Here is a 22,638-nt window from a genome sequence, read left to right as displayed (position 1 = left end):
CAGAGATCTGCCTGGCTCTGCCTCCCAAGTGCTGGGATTAAAGGTGAGTAGATGCATTTATGATTATCCTCATTTTAGAAATAAGTAAATGAAGACAGAGGAGCTGAGGACCTTGTGTAAAGTCCCAGCTTTTGAGGGGCAGAAGTAGGATCTGCACCTAAACACCTGGGCTTCAGAGCCTGCTCTGAATTTTGTTATTGTGCTGAAACGAGAGAGAACAGACAGGAACAGGAGAAATACAATTTGGTGCCATATTTGCATCCTTACTTATTCCAAAATCAGGTGGGGACCCCTAATTGGATGAAATCAGGGTTCCGAGTTAATTGGTGCTCCCTAAATCATAAGAAGACCAGACTGAACAGGGCGTTCCAGCTTATTTCTTCAACCCTTCCACCCTGCCTTCTTCTGTACATCGGGCTGGACTTCATATGTGTCTGCTGCTCCGCTCTGCTCAGGAGGGTTGCTGCCCTTGTCCTTAAAGCCTGTCAGGCAAGAGCTGGTTTGTGAGACACCTGAAAAGGAGGAGTTCCAAGAACCCAAGGTCATCCCCAAAAGGATCACCAGGAAAAACAGAAGAGATGGGTGACGACCTCGTGGTCTCTGAAGCAGCGGAGGGTAGGGACAAACCTCAGCTCCCAGCTGGTTTGTGGAGCACCCTTGTCCCCAGAGCTTATGTTGGTAAAGGTGAGCTCATGTGAGTCCGAACAGAGACGCCTTCTAGAAAGGGAAAGAGCCAGCCAGATTTTCAGAGTCTAAGCAGGGAAACTGCTCTCCTGAGACGAGGGAACAAGGAATGAGGAAGAAAGAAGAGCACTGGACTGGATCTGGGAGATCTTGGGTGGCCCCAGCTCTACGTGACTGTAGCCTTTCTGTACAGGTGTTTTCTTATCCCAGCAAGCAGCCTGAGATGGTGTGACACGTCTGCAGTAGTGTCTCTGCCATGGAGATGCCGTTGGACTCTGCCACAGTCCAGAGCCAGTCTAGTCCTGGGAGCTAAGGGAGAATAGTGCTACTTCTCTCCTTTCCCTGCAAGCCCCTTGCTGAATGGTACTGAGGTGACAAGTCCCCTTGTGGGGACAGGGCTCAGGGCATTAAGAGAACAGAGCACGCAGGCAGAAAATGAGAAGGGTCCAGTGCTGCCTGCAAAGAGTCAGGCATAGGGTAGAAGTAAGGCTAGAACATTGGTTCAAAACCTGGGAGTCACCTAAGACCCTCAGAAAACATAGACATTTACATTATGATTCATAGCAGTAGCAAAATTACAGCTATGAAGTAGCAATGAAAAGAATTTATGATTGGAGGGTTGTGACAGCATGAGGAACTGTATAAAGGGTCACAGCATTAGGAAGGTTGAGAACCACTGTTCTAGAGGATGTGAGGAGGGTCCCCAGCTTCCATCTCCCCATCTTTACTTGCTGTGTGGAGGGAAATGGAAGGAGAAGTATGTGCTATGGTTATGAAGGGTCTAAAGCAGTTGTCCTTGGAAAGGTGCCAACAGGATGTGTACTGGCAGAGCCCTCACCCTGAGCACAGGACTTTGTTAAGAGGCCCTTGCCTGGTTACAGATTTTCCTTACCCTGTGATGTGGGGACAGGCATTCCCAGCTACTGAGGGAGTAATAGATTATGTTCTTAGTAGTCTGCTTTGTATAAGGGAGCCCAAGCAGGATGTTCTCAGCATCCAGAAGAATCAGGGGAGAGGGTTAGGCCCCATGACTTGGCGCTCTGGTTCCTAATCAATGACTCCCATGTGGGAAGTCTAATGTGGATTTTAACCTCTGTTCCGTGGGAGGCTGTGTGGATGAGTGAGGGCCCTGGAAGTAGCTCTGCTGAACTTGACAGCTCTGCTAAACTGTTCTCTGGTCACCTGCCCCAGGTTCTTCAATCTGCAGGTTAACTGTCTAACAGAGCAGCTTAGACTGCCAGATTGTACCTTGCAGGAAACTGAACGACCAAACTGTGGTCTTTAGGTAGAGAACAAAGAATCCTAGCCTGCAGTTCTTTCCTGTAGGCTGTTTTGTGTGGTGTGGTGTGGTGTGGTGTGTGTGTGTGTGTGTGTGTGTGTGTGTGTGTGTGTGTGTGTGTGTGTTTGGGGGGGTTGTTGTTGCTGGTGGTGGTGGTGGTGGTGGTGGTGGTGGTGGTGGTGTGTGTGTGTGTGTGTGTGTGTGTGTGTGGTGTTGGTGTTGGTGTCTGAGGCAGTCTATGATGACTTAAAATTCATAGTGTTCCTGCCTCAGCCTCCAAAGTGCTGGGATTGCATGTTTGTATTATCATTCCTGACTCAGGTTTATCCACCATGTTAGAGGCAGGGGCAGGTAGATCTCAGTCAATTCAATGCTATCCAAGGCTGTGTAAAGAGATCTCCCCTCCCCCAACACAGTCCCCTCCCTCCAGCACCACTATCTTAATCTGATCACCTCCTTCACTCTAATGGAGACACCCAGTCCCTTCCACTGCTACCCTAAACCTGATGATCTTTATTCTTAGTGGGCACCAGATTTCTCAAAACTGATTCCTTAGATTCTATAGTGTCTTCCCATGGACAAAGGAGAGTTGGATTTGAGGAATCTCAGATGTCAATACTGATCAAAGAAAGAATTACATTCTACAAAATCAGGTACTTGGAGCTGTGGAACAGAACTAGAGGAGATGTCATGGGCAGCCGGAAAACATCCTGTTCAGAGTGGGAGGGATGTAACATTTGGGAGAATGGATATGAGCTTACACTCTGGGAAAAGGATCATGGGCCTGGAGCTTCACCTTAGCATTTGTCAGTGAATGGATTGGAAGAGACACATCATGTCTCCTTCATCCTGACCATTCTGATGTGCATTTCCCTGGGGTGTAGAAGACATAGTCTGCTACCTAATAAGAATGCCTTCCCCACAGTCCTGGGCTGATGCAGGGACACTCCATTCAGAGGGTAAAGGACACTCAAAAGTGCATGGTGTTTAGGCAGATGAGGTTTGACTCAAACCCTACCTCTTCTGTTTACCAACTGTGTGACTGCATGTCTGTTAATCGCTTAGATGCCAAATTCTTTGATCCATCATGTGGAAATGCTAATAAACCCTCAATACTGTCTGGAAACTCATTGCTCAGTATAGCAGTCCATGGCATAGTGACCTGAAGCAGCTTACTTCTTCCCTTTCCTCCCCCACCCGTAACCTCACCAAAATCTCTGTAGAACTACAGTTGCCGCTTACAGGCTTCCTTTGTGCCCTGCAGGGACAGAGCCAAGAGGAAGCAGAAGATGGAGCTGGATCCTGCACTGCTCAACCTCAATCAGACACTTTCTGGGCCTGGGCCCTTTGTCCTGCTGGGTGTGCCAGGACTGGAGCGCCTGCATGCCTGGCTTTCTGTGCCCGTGTGTCTGCTGTATCTGGCATCTTTGGTAGGGAATACACTTCTTCTGGGGCTGGTGGCAGTGGACAAAACCCTCCAGGCTCCCATGTACCAGCTTCTGGGGCTTCTGGCAGCTGCTGACTTGATTCTGGCCACATCCACAGTGCCTAAAGCTCTAGCTGTGCTCTGGGGCTTGTCAGATGAAATCTCCTTTGGGGGCTGTTTAGCTCAGCTCTTTGTTGCTCATGTGGCCTTCATTGCTGAGTCTTCAGTGCTGCTGGCCATGGCAGTGGACCGCTATGTGGCCATCTGCCAGCCTCTACGCTATGGGGCTTTGCTGAGCCAGCGTGTGGTGGGTATAGTGGCTGTAGCAGCTGTGACTCGTGGTGCCTGTGTCATGGTGCCCCCTGTGGTCCTTCTCCAGAGACTCCCTTACTGTGGGCATCGGGCCTTGCCCCACACATACTGCGAGCATATGGGTGTGGCTCGTCTAGCATGTGGTGACACACGTCCCAACATCTGGTATGGACTGGCTACCACACTGCTCTCTCCAGCCCTGGACCTAGGGCTCATAGGTGCTTCTTATGCTCTCATACTCAATGCTGTCTGTCGCATGCCATCTCCTGGTGCCCGCCACAAGACCTTGGGTACATGTGGGTCCCATGCAGGTGTCATTATTCTCTTCTACACACCTGCTCTCTTTTCCTTCCTGGCTCACCGATTTGGCCACCACACAGTTCCTGGCCACATCCATATTTTATTGGCGAATCTCTATGTGGTAGTTCCTCCAGCACTTAATCCTGTGGTCTATGGAGTGCGCACAAAGCAGATCACTCAGAGGCTTAGGCATTTGCTTCAAAGAGTGAGAAAGGTGGGCACCGACAGTCAAGCCATCCCACACACTTTATCTACATGAACCCAAGTGTTGACATCATCTGCCATCAGGTGGTGCTATGACCACACTACCTATTTCAAACACGTAGGAAGGCAGAGTACACCAAACTCACCTCTCCCTACCCAGCTCCACCTGCACAGTCTACTTCGTATGGCTCTGTTTTGACTTCTAGTGACAAGTTACAAAAATCTAGAAGAGTTTCAGCCTTTCGGTGACACACAAGGAGGCCCAGGACACACCCACAAGACTACAGTCTTTTCCATCAGTCTACACAGCGTCAGGCTGGTCCGATGTGGCTCTGTGTGGTACCTTTGTAAGGTAACTGGCATTAAGCAAGAACCCCATGTCTGCTGAAAGGAGGAAGACAGAGGAGCTGGAGAAATAGTATAATGTGGACAAAGGAACAGAGCTTTGGAAACTTGGTTGCTGACCTGGGTGGTTAATACCTTGAGCTCTGGAGAGCTGGGGAGGGGACAGTGCTGGAGCTGCCTACCCAGGAGGCTTCCCATTTCTGATCAGAATTTGAGGGAGTTCCTGATTTTTTCACCCCGTGTCATTTGCTAGCTAAACTTGCTAGGATGGGGAAAATGACTACAGCTCATGCCGTCATGCTTCTTGCCCTGGCTGTTCTCCTACTCAGGCTCCCTTCCATCTGTTCTTCTATAAAACGTAGATCTAGTGACGTCCAATTGGATCCTCAGCCCAGATGTTTTCATGGCATGTGCACGTTTGCTTTTAGAACCAACTCCCAAGATAACCAGAGGCTGTCTTCTCAACCTCTGTGATTCCTGGATGAAAAGGTCAGGAGCCAGGATTTGATGGAGAATGAATCTCTGGTTTTGAGTAGGGAGCCAGACAGTGAGAATCTGTAAACCAAGATAAAACGTAACCTTACAGAGAAGATTATCCTATATTGTAATGTAATGTAATTCCTCAGAATTATATGTAGGTCAGTTCTTGGAGCCTTTCTAGACTAGGAAATGGAAACTTCATGTGCCTTTTTAAAACCAGGTATACAGCACAGGTAGACTCAAAGGATGAGAGTAGTCAGAGGGCCTCGGTGCTAAGTGGCTACAGTATCTGGATGTAAGGGCACTGTGAGAAGTAAGGAAGCAACAGTAGACAGCCGCTAGCAGTTATAGATACCGACCTTCTCAGCAGAAATGGAATGATAAGCCCTTCATGGCAACCGTCCCGGGAAATGTAGTATCTCCCAGGCACAGGGCAATGGGAGACTCCACATTACTTGAGAAGTAAGTACTCAAGGAGGAGAAAGAGAGGGAGAGATTTAGGATAGTCAAAAGTGAGAGCCCTGAGCTGTGATTTCTTGTCCAGGTCTTAGGAACCAGGCTCTTCCTTTTCTATAGGAATATCTGCTTGAGAGGTTAGAGAACTTGAGGCTTGGTAGCCTCCTGTTGTTGGTGGCATGGAGACTTCTTAGAGCACAGGCAGCAGAGGCAGTGGACATTTGGAGTAGGTAGACTAGGAGAGCACTGGAGGAGAGGTAGAGTGGAAATGTTTAGAGTACACAGGGTAGTGGAGGAGGCATGCTGCTAAGGATGAGGGAAGGTTTGTAACAGGGCAAAATAGGGCAGTGTTGTTTAAGCAATCCCCCCAGGGGCACACTTTGGCCCCCATCCAAGGGACATGATTAAGTGGTTAAGTAAATGGCTTCTGTTCTAAACTCAACAGGTTAGGTTGCATTTCCTCCTAGAGCCTTCCTCCCCCTGAAAGTTGAGGAAAAGACCATAATCCCCCTTGAAAGGGGCCCATCCCAAGGCCCCTCTGGATGTCTCAGGTTTGCTTTAATCTATTTGTATAGGAGGGCCTGGCAGGGTGGGGACACATCTCTGGGATGGATGAAGACAACCCTGTTTTCATAGAGGAAACCCACTTCCACCCATGTTTGAAGTTGCCAGTTTTTTTATGACCCCCCCTTTCCTGTCCTTCAAGACCCTCCACATATCTTAGCCCTTTTGATGTTGAAATCTTTGTCTCCTCCTACTGAGACTATTCATTTGCAATGAAGATAAAAACTCAGGGGAGCCTAGGGACTTACCCAATACCTACAGTTGGACCAAGATGCAGCCTGAGCCACCTCTTTTGGCCTCCTTTCTACTGCTGCTGCCCCTGGTGCTTCCAGGACAGCCTCAGGTACAGGCAAAGGGTGAAGGCATCATGTAGGAGAGAGATAGTTCTATGTTTTGGGCTGGCCTCTTTTTCCATTCTCACTTTGTTCAAGAATTCCTAGGTCCCTGGCAAGAGTGAAGATCGAGAAAACTGGAGGAGGAGAAACGAAGGGTGGGACACCATTTTGCTGATTGTCCCTTGCGTAGTATGGGCATAGGATGAGAGGGGAGAAAGAGAGAGATAAACACAGAGGAGAGAGAGAGAGACAGAGAGACAGACAGACTCTGGACTGTACATCCTGCTGTTACAAGTCCTTGTTTTCTACCAACACAGGGCATACTCTTCCTGAGATAAAGATGCTGGTGAGCCCAAGGCATTATAGATTAAGTGGCTTTATTTTAGTTTCTGTCTAAATCTAAATACTATTGTGAGTGAGTTTCAGGCTGAAGACATGGCCAGAATAATCTATGGGCATCATACAGAGCTCAGAAAGATATGGGGAGGGTAAAAATTCTCAGAGAAGTACAGGGACCATATGCCAACCCCAGCTGGTACCATGGGCATAGTCTAAAATTTAGTAAGGAGTTTTTAATCCAGTGTTAGCTTATTCAGCTTCAAAACAAAATGGAGAAAGAATCAATGAATTATAATAACACATCTAAGTTATTCTAAGCAGGCAGGCCCTATCTTAAGTGCTCTACCTGTCTATTGTGTATGTATGCATGTATGTATGTATGTATGTATGTATGTATGTATGTATGTATGTATGTATCTATCATCTATCTATCCATCCATCCACCTACCTACCTACCTATTTAAAGTAAAACAATAGGGAAAATGCTACAATTTCTATCACTATCCATGTGAAGGTACTGGGACACAGAGAGATTACATATGCAATGTTGAGAAAAAACAGGAAATGTAGCCCTAGAATCAGTGGATTTGAACTGGATATGAGCCAGTCATGTTATGCAAGGGTACCAAGAATTAAACTTATGTGTCTCTTAGCCATAGAGTCGCTGCCCTCTTGCTCTGGTTCACTGAGACAAGGGAGCTCCTTCCTGCCCTCACCTTCTTGGCTTATGCTGACCCACCCCATCGTAGTTAAGAGCTGTGTAGGTGCCTTTGATGTAAGAGCACAAGACCTAGAATAAATGTCAAACTTTGAAGAAGCAATCAGCCTTGTCAGTTATTAATTACGTGATTTTGTAAGATTCTTTTAATCTCAGACCCTTGTGATTTTTCAACTGCAGTTCATGGAACACCACTCACCTTGTGCTATGTTCTTGTGAGTGATAGATCTGGATTCAGACACAGATTCCTCCTGCTGCTTCCCTTAATGATTAGGAACTCTCTCTACCTGCTTTCTTCAGGAGAAGCTGAGGTTGTGGAGGTCTCCCAAATCCCAAGAGTGGGGTCTTTGTCAAGAACCGAAGGTCCTTCAGCCTGCCTCAATGCTTTTCTGAAGGCAGAAAGCATTGCCTTCTCCCACAGATGAAGGAAATCTTGGCAATCAGCTATGCGGAGTGTAGTTATACCCATTCAGTTCATGATACAGGGTGAGAGTGGTCAAATAATGGAAGGTAGAAGGGGCCTGAAACTTCAATTCTGGCAAATTAAAAGTAACTCAAATTCCCAACAGAGAAACCTCTAGGCAGTTAGTAAGATACCTACATGCAAAGTGTTCTCCATCATCCCAGAGTGGGGCTGGCCTCTTTTCCTGCCTCCCTTTTGCAAACAGCATTTGGTGATCCAGTGTGCTTCACTGCCCTCAGTGTGCCTATGACCCTGCTTTTGCAGCTGGTGAGAAGTGCATTAAACTCCATGGATGAGAGTGGCACTTTCCAGTGTGTGGTTCATCTGCCCAACAACTCTATCTTCCTGCAGCAGCTGGAGCAACTACAGAGTACGTTACAGGATCTCATTGGCAAGTATGAACAACAGCTGTCTAGGGTGAGTGCTGGAGCATTGTGCTGGAGTTGAGGCAGTAGGTTTATAAGCATGTCCTTTACTGGCTTCAGTTTAGGAACGAGTCTATGGCAATGATCCTTAGGATCAAAGGGAAATTTGGTACTATTCTTATGGTCTTCAGTAGCAATAACAGTAAAGCATGGCTTGTAGATGTTTACAGGAGCTTCTCACATTAATAGATAAAATAGTGGTTGTAGAACCATTGAAAAACTAGAGTGGGAAAGACAGACACATATATAGTCCAATCAAAGGATTGAAAGCAGAATGATCAGTGTGGAGGAGCAGAGATTTGTGTTAGAGAACTGAAATAGAAGTGTCGTGTGGAGGGTTGATCTGGAAAGCTTGGCATTGAGACTATAATAAGGGCAAGTGAGTGGAACTATTATATCTGTGGTCCAGGGTGGCTAATGGTTTAGCAAACTTTACTTGCTGATCTCCTAAGGAAGCTTAATGACATATGGGCAGACTGGAAGTTGGTATTGTTTATATTTTACTCATCTAACTAGTCTTAAGGGATGCCTCTAAAGGGTTCTATGAATGACATAAGTGGAATTTTTTTTTGCCTTCAGAAAAACAAGGACCTGAATGTCCTCAGGTAAGAAATGGGGGATAATACTTTTGTTAAATAAAGATATAGACATACGGTGGATATGAATGGATGAGAAGAGTCAGGCTCCTTGACATTTAGAGGAACTATAAACCTATCCTCTCATGACCAGGCCAAGGAGTATGCTTCTACCACTGAAGATCAAGACAGCCAGACTCTAGAACTGAGTCACATGCTAGAGTCCAAGAATCCCAGTGTCACTATGTCCCAGTATGACAACCCAGCCTTCAGCCTGCTACGCCTGGAGCTGGAAGGCGCACAGGAGTTGGTGGCCCAGCTTCAGGCCAAGGCAGGTGTCAGTGGGGCCACAGAGCTCCTCCAACAACTCCAGAACCAGGTGTGTAGATAGGTTAAAGAGCCCTCCCCTACTCTCACAGCCTTTCTCTTACCTGGTTAGATATCTATTCAACACTTTCCAAAACCTCTTCTTTCTGGAGAAGACTCTGAACGTAAAAAAATGTCAGTGTGAGTTGAGCTTGAGGACACCCTGTGATCCATAGTCCTGGGATCTCATTCCCTCAGGTCACTAATGCCAGTCTGACCCTGAAGCTTCTGGCTGACTCTGACTACCAAAGCTTCCGTACTCTCCAAGAGGAGGTAGACATCCTTGAGGGCCGACTAAGTGAGTGCGAGAGGGAGAAGGAACGGGAACAGTCTTCCAGCTATGCTGGTCCACCCCTGGCTCCTGGTGAGTTCACAGACTGAATTTCCCAAGATTTTATTTCTCCATTGACTGGGCCAAATGCATAATTGCTATAATAGATTGAGGGGCTAATGGGGGCCAGTAAAGATCTTGATAAAGAATAAGTCTTCAGTTTCCTGGTTATATGAAGATTGGTATCTTCTCATGGACATACCCACATATTTGCAGTCATTCATACTTCTCATACCCAGGCACATGCACTCATCACTATTCACCCAAAATCAGTCTATTTGTATGATTATGTATACACTTGCATGAGCATGCTCTCTAGCACGCATGTGCTAATTATACTTCATTCTCTGCTGTCTCTGGGTTATATACATTGGGCCTAGCTCATATCTTGACCACTCACCCCTGTAGGTTCCTGCACTCATGGAGGCCTACAGAAAGTGAGCAGACCCCTTGTGCTGAAGCTCAATTGGAGGGGTTTATCATACAAGGCAGGGGCCTGGGGCCGAGACTCAGCACCCAATCCAACTTCTTCTCTTTATTGGGTGTCTCCTCTGCGTGCTGATGGCAGGTGAGTCCTAGATGACAAACTTTCTGTGCCTGGGTCCATTCCATATGTACTTTAACCTGGCCCCAACTGGTTTCCTAGTAGCCTTAGCATGGATTCTTTTGTTTTATGTTTGCTGCTGGGCCAGCAAGTGTAGCCTAGACTTGGCAGATGGCCACCCAGTACTTCCTATGGGACATGTATGGCCCACGCTGCTCTGCAGTTCTTAATTTTATCATGAACCAAAGTCTTATCCCAACTCAAAGACAAAGTCTTCTATACCTTAGCTTTGGAGTCCTAATTTTTCTGCTTAGAACTTCAGATGATGATCCCGGTCAACCTTAAGACCTGCAGTAAAGCTTATACCAAGGATAGTTTTTAATATTGTAATTATGATAAATGACTTCAGATGGATGAACCACTTCTTTTTAAAAATTAATTTATTCATTTTACATCCCAACTGCAGCTTCCCCTTCCTCTTCTCCTCCCACTCCCTCCCCCCTCTCCTGGACACTCCCCTCATCAATCCAACCCTTCTCTGTTGCTAATAAAAGGGCAGGCCTCCCATGGGCATCAGCAAAGCATGGCATATCAAGCTGCCATAAGACCAGTCACCTCCTCCTGTATTTAGACTGGGCAAGGCAATCCAACATGAAGAATAGGTTCCCAAAGCTAGCCAAAGCACCGGGACAGCACTGCTCCCATTGCCACGAGTCCCACAAATAGACCAAGTTACATAACCATCACATATATGTAGAAGGCTTAGGTCAGTACCATGCAGGCTCCTTGGTTGTTGGTTCAGACTCTGTGAGTTCCCATGAGCCAGGTTAGCTCTTTCTGTGGGTTTTCCTCTGATGTCTCTGACCTCTCTGGCTCCTACAATCCCTCCTTCCTCTCCTCAGCAGAACCTTGCAAGCTTTGGCCTCTGATCCCTGAACCTGCCTCCATCAGTCACCGTATGAAGGTGGATGAACCACTCTTGACCGTATATAACATGACGATAATTAGATATACGAAAAACTTCATGAAATTTCATGACACAGTATGAGTTACTACAGTAGGCACTGACAAGTGTTTGTAAATGAATGGCTAGATGAGTCAATGAACAGGTGTGTGAGCCCTTCCACAGGCCAGCCTGGCCAGGAAGGTGGGTGCAATTTACTCTGGTTAAAGTCAGTGAATGTGGAAGTGTGGTGTGGACCTAACTGAGCAGCAAGTCATTGGAACCAGCCATTAAAGAGCCTCACTTGAAGCTTCTCTGAAAGATGAACATTAATCATAATAATACTCGCCAGCTCCTATTGTGTATCCCATAAGACACACCAGCAAGCCTTTACTCTGGTTACTCTCAAGATGCTAACTGGTAGTTTCGAACTTACTGCCCAATGTTAAGACATGAGGATGTTTATAACCTAAGAATGATTTTATTGAAACCTCCTTGAACCTAACTCTAGAACCATAGTCTACTACAGGGCACTTGCATCTCGCTGGCACGTGGAATGTAGTGCAGCCTTGCTACAGGGGGTGTCCATAAAGAATGATCATCTACTCTTTGTTGATTGCTCTTTGTGATCAACACCGTACTAAATTTATTATTTTCATCATCTAGGTCACGTTTCACAATCAGTGAAGTATATCCTTTTGTTATTCTTGTCAGGGTTCACTTATAAGCTCTGTAACTTTGAGGAAAGAACCTAAACTTTCTGAGACCTAGCCCTCTAATCTTTGAGAGTAAAATTAGCCTTATATTATGTTTTCAGTACAATTTAATGAGAATGTGCATTTACTTGGCAAGCAGACACCATAGCTATTGCTTTTTAAAATGGTTACTTATTTTGGCATAGTATATAGTAAGAAAAAGATGAACTAAAAATACCATTTGACACCAAAGTCCCTGCTCTTAACTGGCACATGAGGCGTCCCAGTTTTATTTTTTTTGTGTATGTGAGAATTTCACATAACCAGTACAATGTATTTTCATCATGTACATCCTTCAATCCCTGACTTACCTCTAGTTCTTCCTGTATATCCCCCATATCTCCCTTTAAAATTTATGTCCTCTTCTTCTGTAATTATAACACACACACACACACACACACACACACACACACACACACACACACACACACAGAGTGTATTGTGTCCAATAGTGTTTCCCATATGTACATGTGTATAGGACTGACCACTTGGGCATGGGCAATCTGTTAGGGGGTTTGCCCCTGAGGAAAACAGACTCTCCTTCCCTCCACAGCTGTGAAGTGCTTGTAACTCTCCACCTAAGGCTAAGGCCTCATAAACCTTTCCCACATCTATGCTGAGGTATTTATTGGTCTAGTGCAGGTCTTATGTAGGTAACCATATCATTGTGAGTTCATGGGTGAAACATTCCTGTCATGGCCAAAAGACACAGCAGTACTCCTTGTCTTTTGGCTGTTGTACTTAATCTTTCCACTCTTGCTTCTGCTGTGTTCCCAGGACTTGATGGTTGGGGTTGTGTTATGGATGTCCCATTTGGGCATGAGAGGCTGATCATTTTCATAGTTTTTTAACTACTCTGGTTACTGCTGTCACTGAATGGTTCTGATGTGGGGGGCTTGGCCTAGGTACTTTGACTACTACAGGCTGCACAGGTCCTATGATGACCTGTTGCTGCTGAAGCACTATGAGCAGTGGAAGATGGGCTATGGTGACGGCAGCGGCAATACCGTGTACAAGAACTTCATGTACTTTAACTACTATGGCACAAGAGACATGGCCAAGGTGGACCTTTCTTCCAACACCCTAGTGCTGCGACGACCATTGCCTGGTGCCACCTACAACAACCGCTTCTCATATGCTAGTGTGCCTTGGACTACCTTTGATTTTGCTGGTGATGAGAAGGGGCTGTGGGTGCTCTATGCCACAGAGGAGAGCAAGGGTAACCTGGTAATAAGTCGTCTCAATGACAGCACCCTAGAAGTTGAGCAAACCTGGTATACCAGCCAGTATAAACCTGCTCTTTCAGGGGCCTTCATGGCCTGTGGGGTGCTCTATGCTTTGCGCTCACTAAGCACTCGTCAAGAGGAGATCTTTTATGCTTATGACACGACCACTAGTCAGGAACACCACCTCAGCATCCTGTTGGACAAGATGCTGGAAACCCTGCATGGCATCAATTACTGCCCTTGGGACCACAAGCTCTATGTTTACAATGATGGATTCTTAATAAATTATGATCTCACCTTCCTGACACTAAAGGAAAAGCTGCCAAGCTCTCCCATTAAAAGGCCTCCTGGGGCTTCAGCTCCATCCAAACCTATCAAGTTCAACAAACCTTCTGGGCCAGGATACTCTGACTTATCAGAGTACTCATAAAAGTATATTGTTTTCCTCACCTCTAGAAGGACAACTCCTTTAATAACCATCTACCCAAATGATTGAGATACAGTGATTATGTTTAATTCTGTATGTAATTAATATCTCAATCAACACATTAAGGTACTAATAATGGCCTGCAAGGATTCGATTGAAAAACAAAAGACAATATTTGCTAGAGAGGGTTTGGAAAGGGTAGCAGAGTGATAAATTATGTGTTTAGCATGCACCAGGCCCTACATTTAATGCTTAGCACAGTGGGTGGGAAAAACCTCATTATTCAATCCTTGGCATTAAAAAATAACAAAAAAATTAGCTAGAGAAATGTTGCCCCTTTCTGATGTTTGGGCATCATGCTTTAAAACTTACCAGGATAGTTCCTAGAGTTCTAGGATTTAGTGACCTTTCATTCTCAGGGTCAAGTTGAGTGCATCTGATTCCAGTATAGAAGATCCATGGAAGCTGGTATTGAGAGTGGGGTGCAGAAGTTCCCTTCATAACTCCACACACCTGAAACGTGCAGAGAAAGGGGGGTAGAATATTCGTCTGAAGATAAGTTCTTCACTGCCCTCAACCAGTCTCAATTTCGAGGAGAATCAAAAGAGGCACTTAGGCCTGACCCTGGTCTAGGAGGTTAGCAACTGAATTAGGATAAGTAGCATGGGATATGGTTTGGAGTGTGGATGAAGACATTCTCAATAAAGACTTGTTGGTGTGATCGGAGGAAGTCTCCTAGCATGTGTTTGTGCTTTCTTTCCCCTCTTCAATGCCCCGAGAACATGCGTTCAAACTCTCTGTGTGTTCCTTATCTGTGCACACAATGTTCCCCTCTTTCTAGGCAGCTATATAAACACAGATTGCCAAGCTGTCCCAGTCATAGAGGATGCATGCACTTTCTTTGTGTGTATATTCACAAACATGAATCCTAGAACATGTGCACTTTTGATTTGTATATGTAATAATTCTACATATAAGTATTCATGCAGATATCTAACTTGTCTGCTAATAATTTGAGCTTCCTAAGAAAAACAGTCAAATACTAGCTCCAAGAATCTGGGGTCCTGAGAATCTTGCCATTTTACTTGCTGGAGCCTGTTCCTCTTAGGAAATGCAGTGCTAACCATTTTCACTGCTACCACTTGGTCTGGAGGTACCTGCCCTCTTTGGTGTTTTCAGCTAAGACTGAGCAAAGATCTTGAACTCAGTCAGTCAAAAAACATGTTATCATGGCATATAGAGAGACCAAGATGTGTAAATTATGTGAGTAAAAAGTGTGTGGTAAATAGCAGCCTATTCACCTCTACTTTGGGGGTTTCCTTACAGAAAGCCTTCTTGACCAGTTCTACCCCTAATTCCCAGAGAAGAAAAAAATCTTCACCTACTTCATGGGCACATTCTCACTTAAGTCTAGAATCCCACAGTCTAGACCTCAGAGGAAAATGTGGCTTCCTTTTCACATTTTCACTTTTGTTTCATTTTCCATCCTCCCTCCCTCCCTCCCTCTCTCCCTCCCTCCCTCCCTCCCTCTCTCCCTCCCTCCCTCCCTCCCTCCCTCCCTCCCTCCCTTTGATTTTTTAAAAACATAATTCTTTATTGATTCTTTGGGAATTTCACATCATATACCCCAATCCTGCTCACCTCCCAGTCCCTCCATATTTACCCTTCACCTCTGCAGCATGTCTCCCCAGAAGAACTCCTACCCTCCAAATTAATTTAAAAAAATAAATAAAAAACCACCTTGCTCCTCAGTCTTTCCACACTTCTTCATTCATTCTAGTGGTATCAGGAGCTGCGATGTGCCATGCAGTACACCCTGTTGTCCAATCAGCCCCACCCTTAAAATGTTCACTACAATGAGTCATTGGTCTGGTTCAAGGCCTCTGGCACACCATCATCACTGGACACTCACTGAAACTCCTCTTGGATATCCTATGGCCCAGAGTCATGGAGATCCTGCAGTTATTGTTCTGTGGGACCAGTCCCTCCAGCATGGGGTAGATGTTAGGGTGGGCCAAATCAAGGCCCAGGATGTGGATCTGGGTGGTAGCTGAGCTGGTCAGTCTAGGCCACTGTGACCATCCTTGTCAGGAGAGGAGTGGAGCCAGCTCTCTTAGGCCCATGCAGCTTAGGGCCAGCTGTCCCATGCCCATGGTGAGGGGTGGGGCCTGGCCAGTTCTCTTGAGTATGTGTAGGGGGTGGTGGTAGCTCTCTCATGGGGGCGTCAAGGCAAGTTCTCATGCTGCAATGTCCAGTGAAGAGCAGGACCAGCTATCCCTGGACCAGTAAGGGTGCACTGGCTCAGCACAGCCTTTGGATTTCAACATGCAAGGTTCCTATAATACCCTGTGGTAACACAGGTCATGGACATCACCACAGACTCTAGCTACAGTAGGATCATGGACCCAGACATAGCCCTAGGCAGCATCCCAGGCCCAGGCATCACCCTGGTCCCTGGTGGCAAGCAGGCCAGCAGTATCAGCCCATTCTTCACCATCCCCCATTCTTCAAAACTGCCTCTTACCACAGCACACTAATCATTCCTCCTTTCTCTCCCATTTCTCCACCATATACTTGCTTATCATAATGGCACTTACCCATCCAGGGTCACAAGGCACCAGGCAGCCAGTGGATATCTCCAGGTAGACCAGACCATGAGGACTCAGGCTGCCCCATGGGTATCTTTGGCTCGCCTGAGTCACGTGGCCTGATTTTCCTTCATGCACTGACATCCCAGCCATGGTGACATCCATGCTATTGCCAAGGACCTTGTCTCAGTCCATGGTTCACCCACTGTTGGAATCGGTATTGATGTCTATTTCCACAGTGCCACTAAGGACCACACAGACATCAGGGGCCTGGGCCACCACCTAGAGCCAGATTAGTGTCTGAGGGTTGAGCCTCTGCCAGGGCCATATGGATCTGAGTAGCCTGCGCTGCCATCCAGAGTCACGGTGTCCTCTGGGCTTGGGTTGCTGCCGTGGTCTATGTTGATATCCATGGCTCCTGTTACTACTGAAAGAAATGAGGATAGGGCTGCACAGAGTTGATCCTGCTCCTTACCAACTCCAGCACTCAAGAGAGCAGACCCTGTATCTCCCTAGGGCAGCACAGTAGAGCTGACCCTGCTGGCATAGGAGCAGGTGAGCCAACCTGAGAGTTGGAGAACTAGTTCCATGGTCTGTCATGTGGTGGCGTGGGTGAGGGAGAGATCCCCCTTGCCCTTCGTCTCCCATCCCTCACCATCTACTGCAGGTGGGAAAAGCTGGTCCTGGGGACATGAGAGTGGGAGAGCTGATTCTGCCCCTCACTGGTTGCAGCATGCAGGAGAGTGGGCCCTGAACCTTTCTGGGGCAGCACAGTAGAGCTGAACCCATTGATGAGAGGTGCAGGTGTTCTGGTGCTGCAAATGCATGTGGGAGATCTGGCCCCACCATTCATCTGCCATATGGTGGAGAAGGAGAGTTGACCTCCCCTCCTCTCCCCCTGGCCACCTGTGGTGGGTTAGTAGAGCTGTCTCTGAGGTTATGAAAGTGGGAAAATTGGCACTGCCCTTCACCAGCAGTAGCACATGGGAGAGCAAGCCGTGCACCTTACCGAGGCCATACAATAGAGCTGACCACGTTGGCAGGGGTGCAGGTGAGCCAGGCCTGTGGGTATGAGAGCAGGAGGACTGACACCCTTCCTACTCCCACCTGCCATGTGGTGACATAAATAAGGAAAAAAAAAGCTCTACTTCCCCTCTCCCCTTGCCACCTGTGGCAAGTGACAGCTGGCCTTGGGGTTACAAGAGTGGGAGAGCTGGCCCTGCCCCTTACCAGCTGCAGCACACGGGAAGGCAAGCATGACGCCTCACCTGGGCAGCACACTAGAGCTGACTCTGTTGGCGGGGCACAGGTGAGCCGGGCCTGTGGGTGTGAGAGCAGGTGAGCTGCCCCTTCCTTCTCCCTTGTAGGCCATGTGGTGGCAAGGGTAAGGGAAATACACCCCCCTCTTTCCCTTCTTGCCACCTGCAACAGGTGGGAGAGCTGGCCTAGAGGGCATGAGAAGGGAGTAGCTGGCTCTGCCCCTCACCAAGTGCTGCAATCTGGGCCTTGCACCTCGACTAGGCAAAGCAGTAGAGCTGGCCCTGGTGGTATGAGTGTGGGTGAGATGGACCTGAGGGTGTGAGAGCAGGAGAATTGGCTCTGCTCCTTGCTGTCTGCTATATTGGGTGAGTGAGCTGGTGCAGAGCTTGCCTGGGTCATGACAATGAGGGAAAGCTGGTGGTCTGGCCAGCCCACCTAACACCCAGGGCCCAGAACCAGGACTATGAGTTAGCCCACCCCATCACCCACCTCACCTATGAACTGCTGGAGTGTGTGAAGGGGCTGGACCTGCAGATCCAAAGCGATGGGAGGTCCATGACACAGGGCAACAACAGGATCTCCAAGAGGAGTCCCAGTGAGGGTCCAGTATTGAGGGTGTAACAGAAGCCAGATGCCTTGAATCAGACCAATGACTCATTGGAATGAACACTTACAGGTAAAGATGTATGGACTAAAGGGTAAACTGTGTGACTCACTGGGCCATACTATGCCTTCTATGCTGAGATTTTTTTCTTTTTTATTATTATTATATTTGTGTTTTAATTTTACACATCAGCCATGGGTTCCCCTGTCCTCCCCCCTCCCACCCCACCCCTACCTTCCCCCCATCCCTTCCCCTCCATTCCCATCTCCTCCAGGGCAAAGACTCCCCTGGGGATTCATTTAAACCTGGTGGATTCAGTACAGGCAGGTCCAGTCCCCTCCTTCCAGGCTGAGCAAAGTGTCCCTGTGTAAGCCCAAGGTTCCAAACAGCCAGCTCATGCACTAAGGACAGGTCCTGGTCCCACAGCCTGGATGCCTCCCAAACAGTTGAAGCTATTCAGTTGTCTCACTTATCCAGAGGGCTTGATCCAGCTGGGGGCTCCACAGCCTTTGGTTCATAATTCACGTGCTTCCATTCATTTGGTTATTTGTCCCTGTGCTTTTTGCAATCTTGGTCTCAACAATTCATGCTCTTACAGTCCCTCCTCTTTCTCGACAATTGGATACCTGGAGCTCCACTTGGGGCCTGGCTGAGGATCTCTGCATCCACTTCCATCAGTTATTGGATGAGAGTTCCAGCACGACTGTTAGGGTGTTTGGCCATCTGATCACCAGACTAGGTGAGATCAGGCTTTCTCTCAACCATTGCCAGCAGTCTACAGAGGATGTATCATTGTGGATTTCTGGGGACCTCTCCAGCACTCTGCCTATTCCTGTTCTCATGTGGTCTTCATTTATCATGGTCTGTTATTCCTCGTTCTCCCTTTCTGTTCTTGATCCTGCTGGGGTCTCCTGCTCCCTTAAGCTTTCTTTCCCTTCATTACTCCCACTGTCGTCCAGGTTGTTCATGTAGATCTCATCCATTTCTCTGTCATTGGGTGATCCTTGTGTCTTTCCTAGGGTCCCTTTTTCTAGGTAGCCTCCCTGGAGTTGTGTAGCAGTCTAGTCATCTTTGTTTTACATATAGTATCCTCCTATGAGTGAGTACATACTATGTTTGTCCTTCTGAGTCTGGGTTACCTCACTCAGGATGATTTTTTTCTAGATCTATCCATTTGCCTGCAAACTTCATGATGTCATTGTTTTTCTCTGCTGAGTAGTACTCCATTGTGTATATGCATGCTGAGATTTTTAAAAATTTGTTTTTTTTCTTTTTTTACTTAAAATTTTGGTTTTTTTTTTGGCAGGGAGGTTGCAAGGGCAGAAGGCAGAAGGGAGGAGACAGGGAGATGAGTAGGATCAGGATACATGATGGGAAATCCACAAGGAATCAATAAAAAGTTAAAAATATTATTTTATTTAATTAATTTATTTTTTGAGACAAAGTCTTACTATGTAGCCCTGGCTGGACTGGAACTCACTATGTAGACCAGGTTCACCATAGAGATCTACCTGCCTCTGCTTTCAGAGCTGCTGGGATTAAAGGCATGTCTCATAACTTCTAATCTCCATTTTTCTTAACATTTACTTTGTCCAGATCATCAGCAAAGTTAATATGCACTTCCTGTGATGCAGACTCCATTCTCACTCTCTGGAATGAGCTTTCTTCACCCTCCTTCCCTTTTTTCCTTTTTGTGGTTTTTTGAGACAGGGTTTCTCTGTGTAATAGTCTTGGCTGTCCTTGAACTTGCTTTGTAGACCAGGCTGGCCTCGAACTCACTGAGATCCTCCTGCCTCTGCCTCCCAAGTGCTGGAATTAAAGGTATGTGCCATCACCACTTGGCTCAAATTTTATTTTTTAATGGTTTCAGCAGATCCAACACTTTATACAATAAGCCTAATCATTCCAAAGAGGAATCTACACATAGCTCTATGAAAAACACATATTCTATATCTGCTCAATTACTACTACAATTATTATTATTTACTAGGAAATTTTATCTCTAGTTTTGAAAAACTACCCTAATTTGTTTTATTACAGAGAGAGAGAGAGACACCCCACACTCTCGCAGATTTATATATCCCACTTCATCATGACATATTGTGAGGGTTAAGTTGACATCACAATATTTCTTTTTTGAACAGGTCATGTCCTTGGGGATGGGGAAGCTGTGAAGGGCCATCACCACTTAGTCCACTCTGTGCCAAGTATGAGTAAGTAGCCACGCCGGGCCTCAGCTGGGCCACATCTGGAGAACTGGGGTGAGGGCACAACATCGAATAATACTGGATTTAGCCCATTCATCCATTTTTGGGGGCATCAAGAAAAACTAACCTATGATCTCAGAATATAACACCTGCAACGAAGGCCAGCAGGACCATTTGCTTGCCCTCACCTCTCTGCCCTGGCGTCTGCCTGCTCCCCATCTGCTACCCACTAAGGTCTATGCCGCATATCATCCCTTGAACACCTAGGATGCCCCAGAGCAGACGTCCTGCAGGTGTGCCTGCAGATGGGAATATCTCTCCAAGTGTTATTCGAGTGACTGTGAAGACACCAGGCCACCAGAACAACTTTACAGTAGCTGGTGACACCTCAGTGAGGCAATTCAAAGAGAAGCTATCTGCTCACTTCAAATGCCAAATGGACCAACTGGTACTGGTTTTCATGGGCCGCCTCCTCAAAGACCATGACATACTGAGCCAGAGGGGCATCACAGATGGCCATACCATCCATGTGGTCATCAAGTCTGAGCATGGCTCCAGATTCCTGCCTCATTCTTTCCGGAACCTGTTAACCAACAATCCCTGCCATCAAGACGGAAGCACTAAAGAAAACAGCAGTAGGGTGTGCCAATCTGCAGGCACAGGTCAAACCAAAGTGGAATCATCTCTCCTCATGGAGTCTGATGCACCCAAGGTGGGTACTCAAAACCCAGAAGAGGATAGTTCAGAGCATATTATACAAATGCTGGAGAATCTTTGTGTTCAGAGAATGTTGTCCAGTGTAGCTTTGATGCGTCAGCTGATCTCAGAACATCCAGATGCACAAGACCTGATACAGCAGAACCCAGAAGTCTCCCATCTCCTTGACAATTCTGAAATCCTATGCCAGACTCTGGAGCTGGCCAGGCACCTTGCCATTATCCAAGAGATCATGCAGATTTATCAGCCAGCACAGAACCTTGAGCATCCACCCAACCCACAGCCATACTTGGGCTTTGAGACAATTCCAAATGGGAACAATGCCCTGGGCCAGAGCTATGATTTCAGTGACCAAATGCTCAATGGCATGCAACATCTTTTAGGGGGCAACTCTTTTACAGCCCTTCTGGCTAGACAAGTGCCAGAACAAGTCCAGACTCCTCCTCTATCACCACCGCCATCTGAGGAACAATGGGACCAACCCCCTATTGCCCAAGTCACTTATGCTAATTCTTGTGGATTATCATCAATCACCCCAACAAATGCTACTCTAAACAATTCCAACCATGCTTCCAAGGAAAATCCAGCCACAGTCACCACCAAGGGCCACAGCCATGTCTGTGCTGTTGAGCAGACAGCTGGGATTTCAGCCTTACCCAGCACAGCAGTCACTCAGGAGCTTCAGGAAGATGATAAGGATACTAGCATCCCTCTAGGTAGCTCTGACCAGTGGTTAGAGGGAGATATCCAGCAGTCAGATGAGCAGACCAGCTCTCAGATCACAGGAGGAATGATCCAATTGCTTAGGAACTACCCACACATGGCAGCTCAGATGCTGCTGCTTATGAATATGCCCCATCAGAATGAACAGTGGAGGCCACAATCTCCCCCATCCTTGCAGTCATCACAACTTTCTGATTTGCTTTTAGCCCTAGCCAACCCCAAAGCATCACAGGCAATATTGCAAATTGAGCATGGTCTGCATCTGTTGGCTACAGAGGCTCCTATTCTTTTGCCATGCATTGAACCTTACCTATGGGGTCTAAGTTGGCTTTTTCCTTCAGGCTGTAGCAACACTGATACAGTGCCTTGGACCCCAAATGTGCCAGACATGGCTGAGCCTCAGTGGCCTGAATGCTGCCCCAAATCTGGAACAGCCCAGGAGAGATTACAGCCCCTATCTGAAGACCCTTCCTGTTCCCTTCCAGCCCCTGAGGTTCGTTTCAGCAAACAGATGGAGCAGCTCCAGGCCATGGGATTTGTGAATTATACTGCCAATCTGCAAGCACTCATTGCTACTGATGGTGACACAAATGCTGCTATTCACAAGCTCAAGAGAGCTCAGGGAATGTAGCCATCGTGTCTCCCCATCTCTTTTCAACCTGCATGTTGACCTATCTGACCACCTCATCTGTCTTTCCTACCTTTCCTGATGCTTCCAACTGGGAGAAGTCCTGGAACAGGAAAAAAAAAATCAATCAATGCTTGCTCAACTGAATACTAGATCACTGGTCATGGCTGGAGAATCTGTCAATAAAGGGCTACACCTACTTCATCTGAGGCTTGCCTTGCTTTTTTTTTTTTTTTTTGAGATAGAGTCTTTCTATGCAGACCAAGCTGGTCTTCAGCTTGGTGCACCTCCTCCCCAGGAAATCAACAAAATGTGTTTGATGTCTTTGTTTTACCTACAGATACACAAACACATACATTATTCATGTTGTTTTGATAGATAATCACAGTTGATTATATAATTTTCAAGTGTCAG

At 46.8% G+C, this 22,638-nt stretch overlaps 3 protein-coding genes across 3 annotated transcripts; all 3 read left to right on the top strand.

The window, feature by feature from the left end:
• The first annotated feature begins 3,252 nt into the window (after positions 1-3,252).
• LOC118576800 (olfactory receptor 52D1-like) lies at positions 3,253-4,260 on the top strand. Its single transcript, XM_036177006.1, has one exon. The coding sequence runs from the start codon at positions 3,253-3,255 to the stop codon at positions 4,258-4,260; it is 1,008 nt and encodes a 335-aa protein (XP_036032899.1).
• A 2,061-nt stretch (positions 4,261-6,321) lies between these two features.
• On the top strand, positions 6,322-13,500 carry LOC118582511 (olfactomedin-4-like). Its single transcript, XM_036185454.1, has 6 exons — positions 6,322-6,393; positions 8,170-8,322; positions 9,060-9,284; positions 9,470-9,635; positions 10,011-10,170; positions 12,750-13,500. The coding sequence occupies exons 1-6, from the start codon at positions 6,322-6,324 to the stop codon at positions 13,498-13,500; spliced, it is 1,527 nt and encodes a 508-aa protein (XP_036041347.1).
• A 6,894-nt stretch (positions 13,501-20,394) lies between these two features.
• Ubqlnl (ubiquilin like) lies at positions 20,395-22,227 on the top strand. The gene is given in 1 exon segment (XM_036177005.1): positions 20,395-22,227. A coding segment is annotated over 1 exon segment (1,833 nt).
• Positions 22,228-22,638: the final 411 nt, after the last annotated feature.

This window comes from Onychomys torridus, chromosome 1 (genome assembly GCF_903995425.1).
Source record: "Onychomys torridus chromosome 1, mOncTor1.1, whole genome shotgun sequence".
In the NCBI taxonomy this organism is placed as follows: domain Eukaryota; kingdom Metazoa; phylum Chordata; class Mammalia; order Rodentia; family Cricetidae; genus Onychomys; species Onychomys torridus.
The sequence above is the reverse complement of the archived record's forward strand: the minus strand, read 5'-3'. Positions and strand labels throughout refer to the sequence as shown.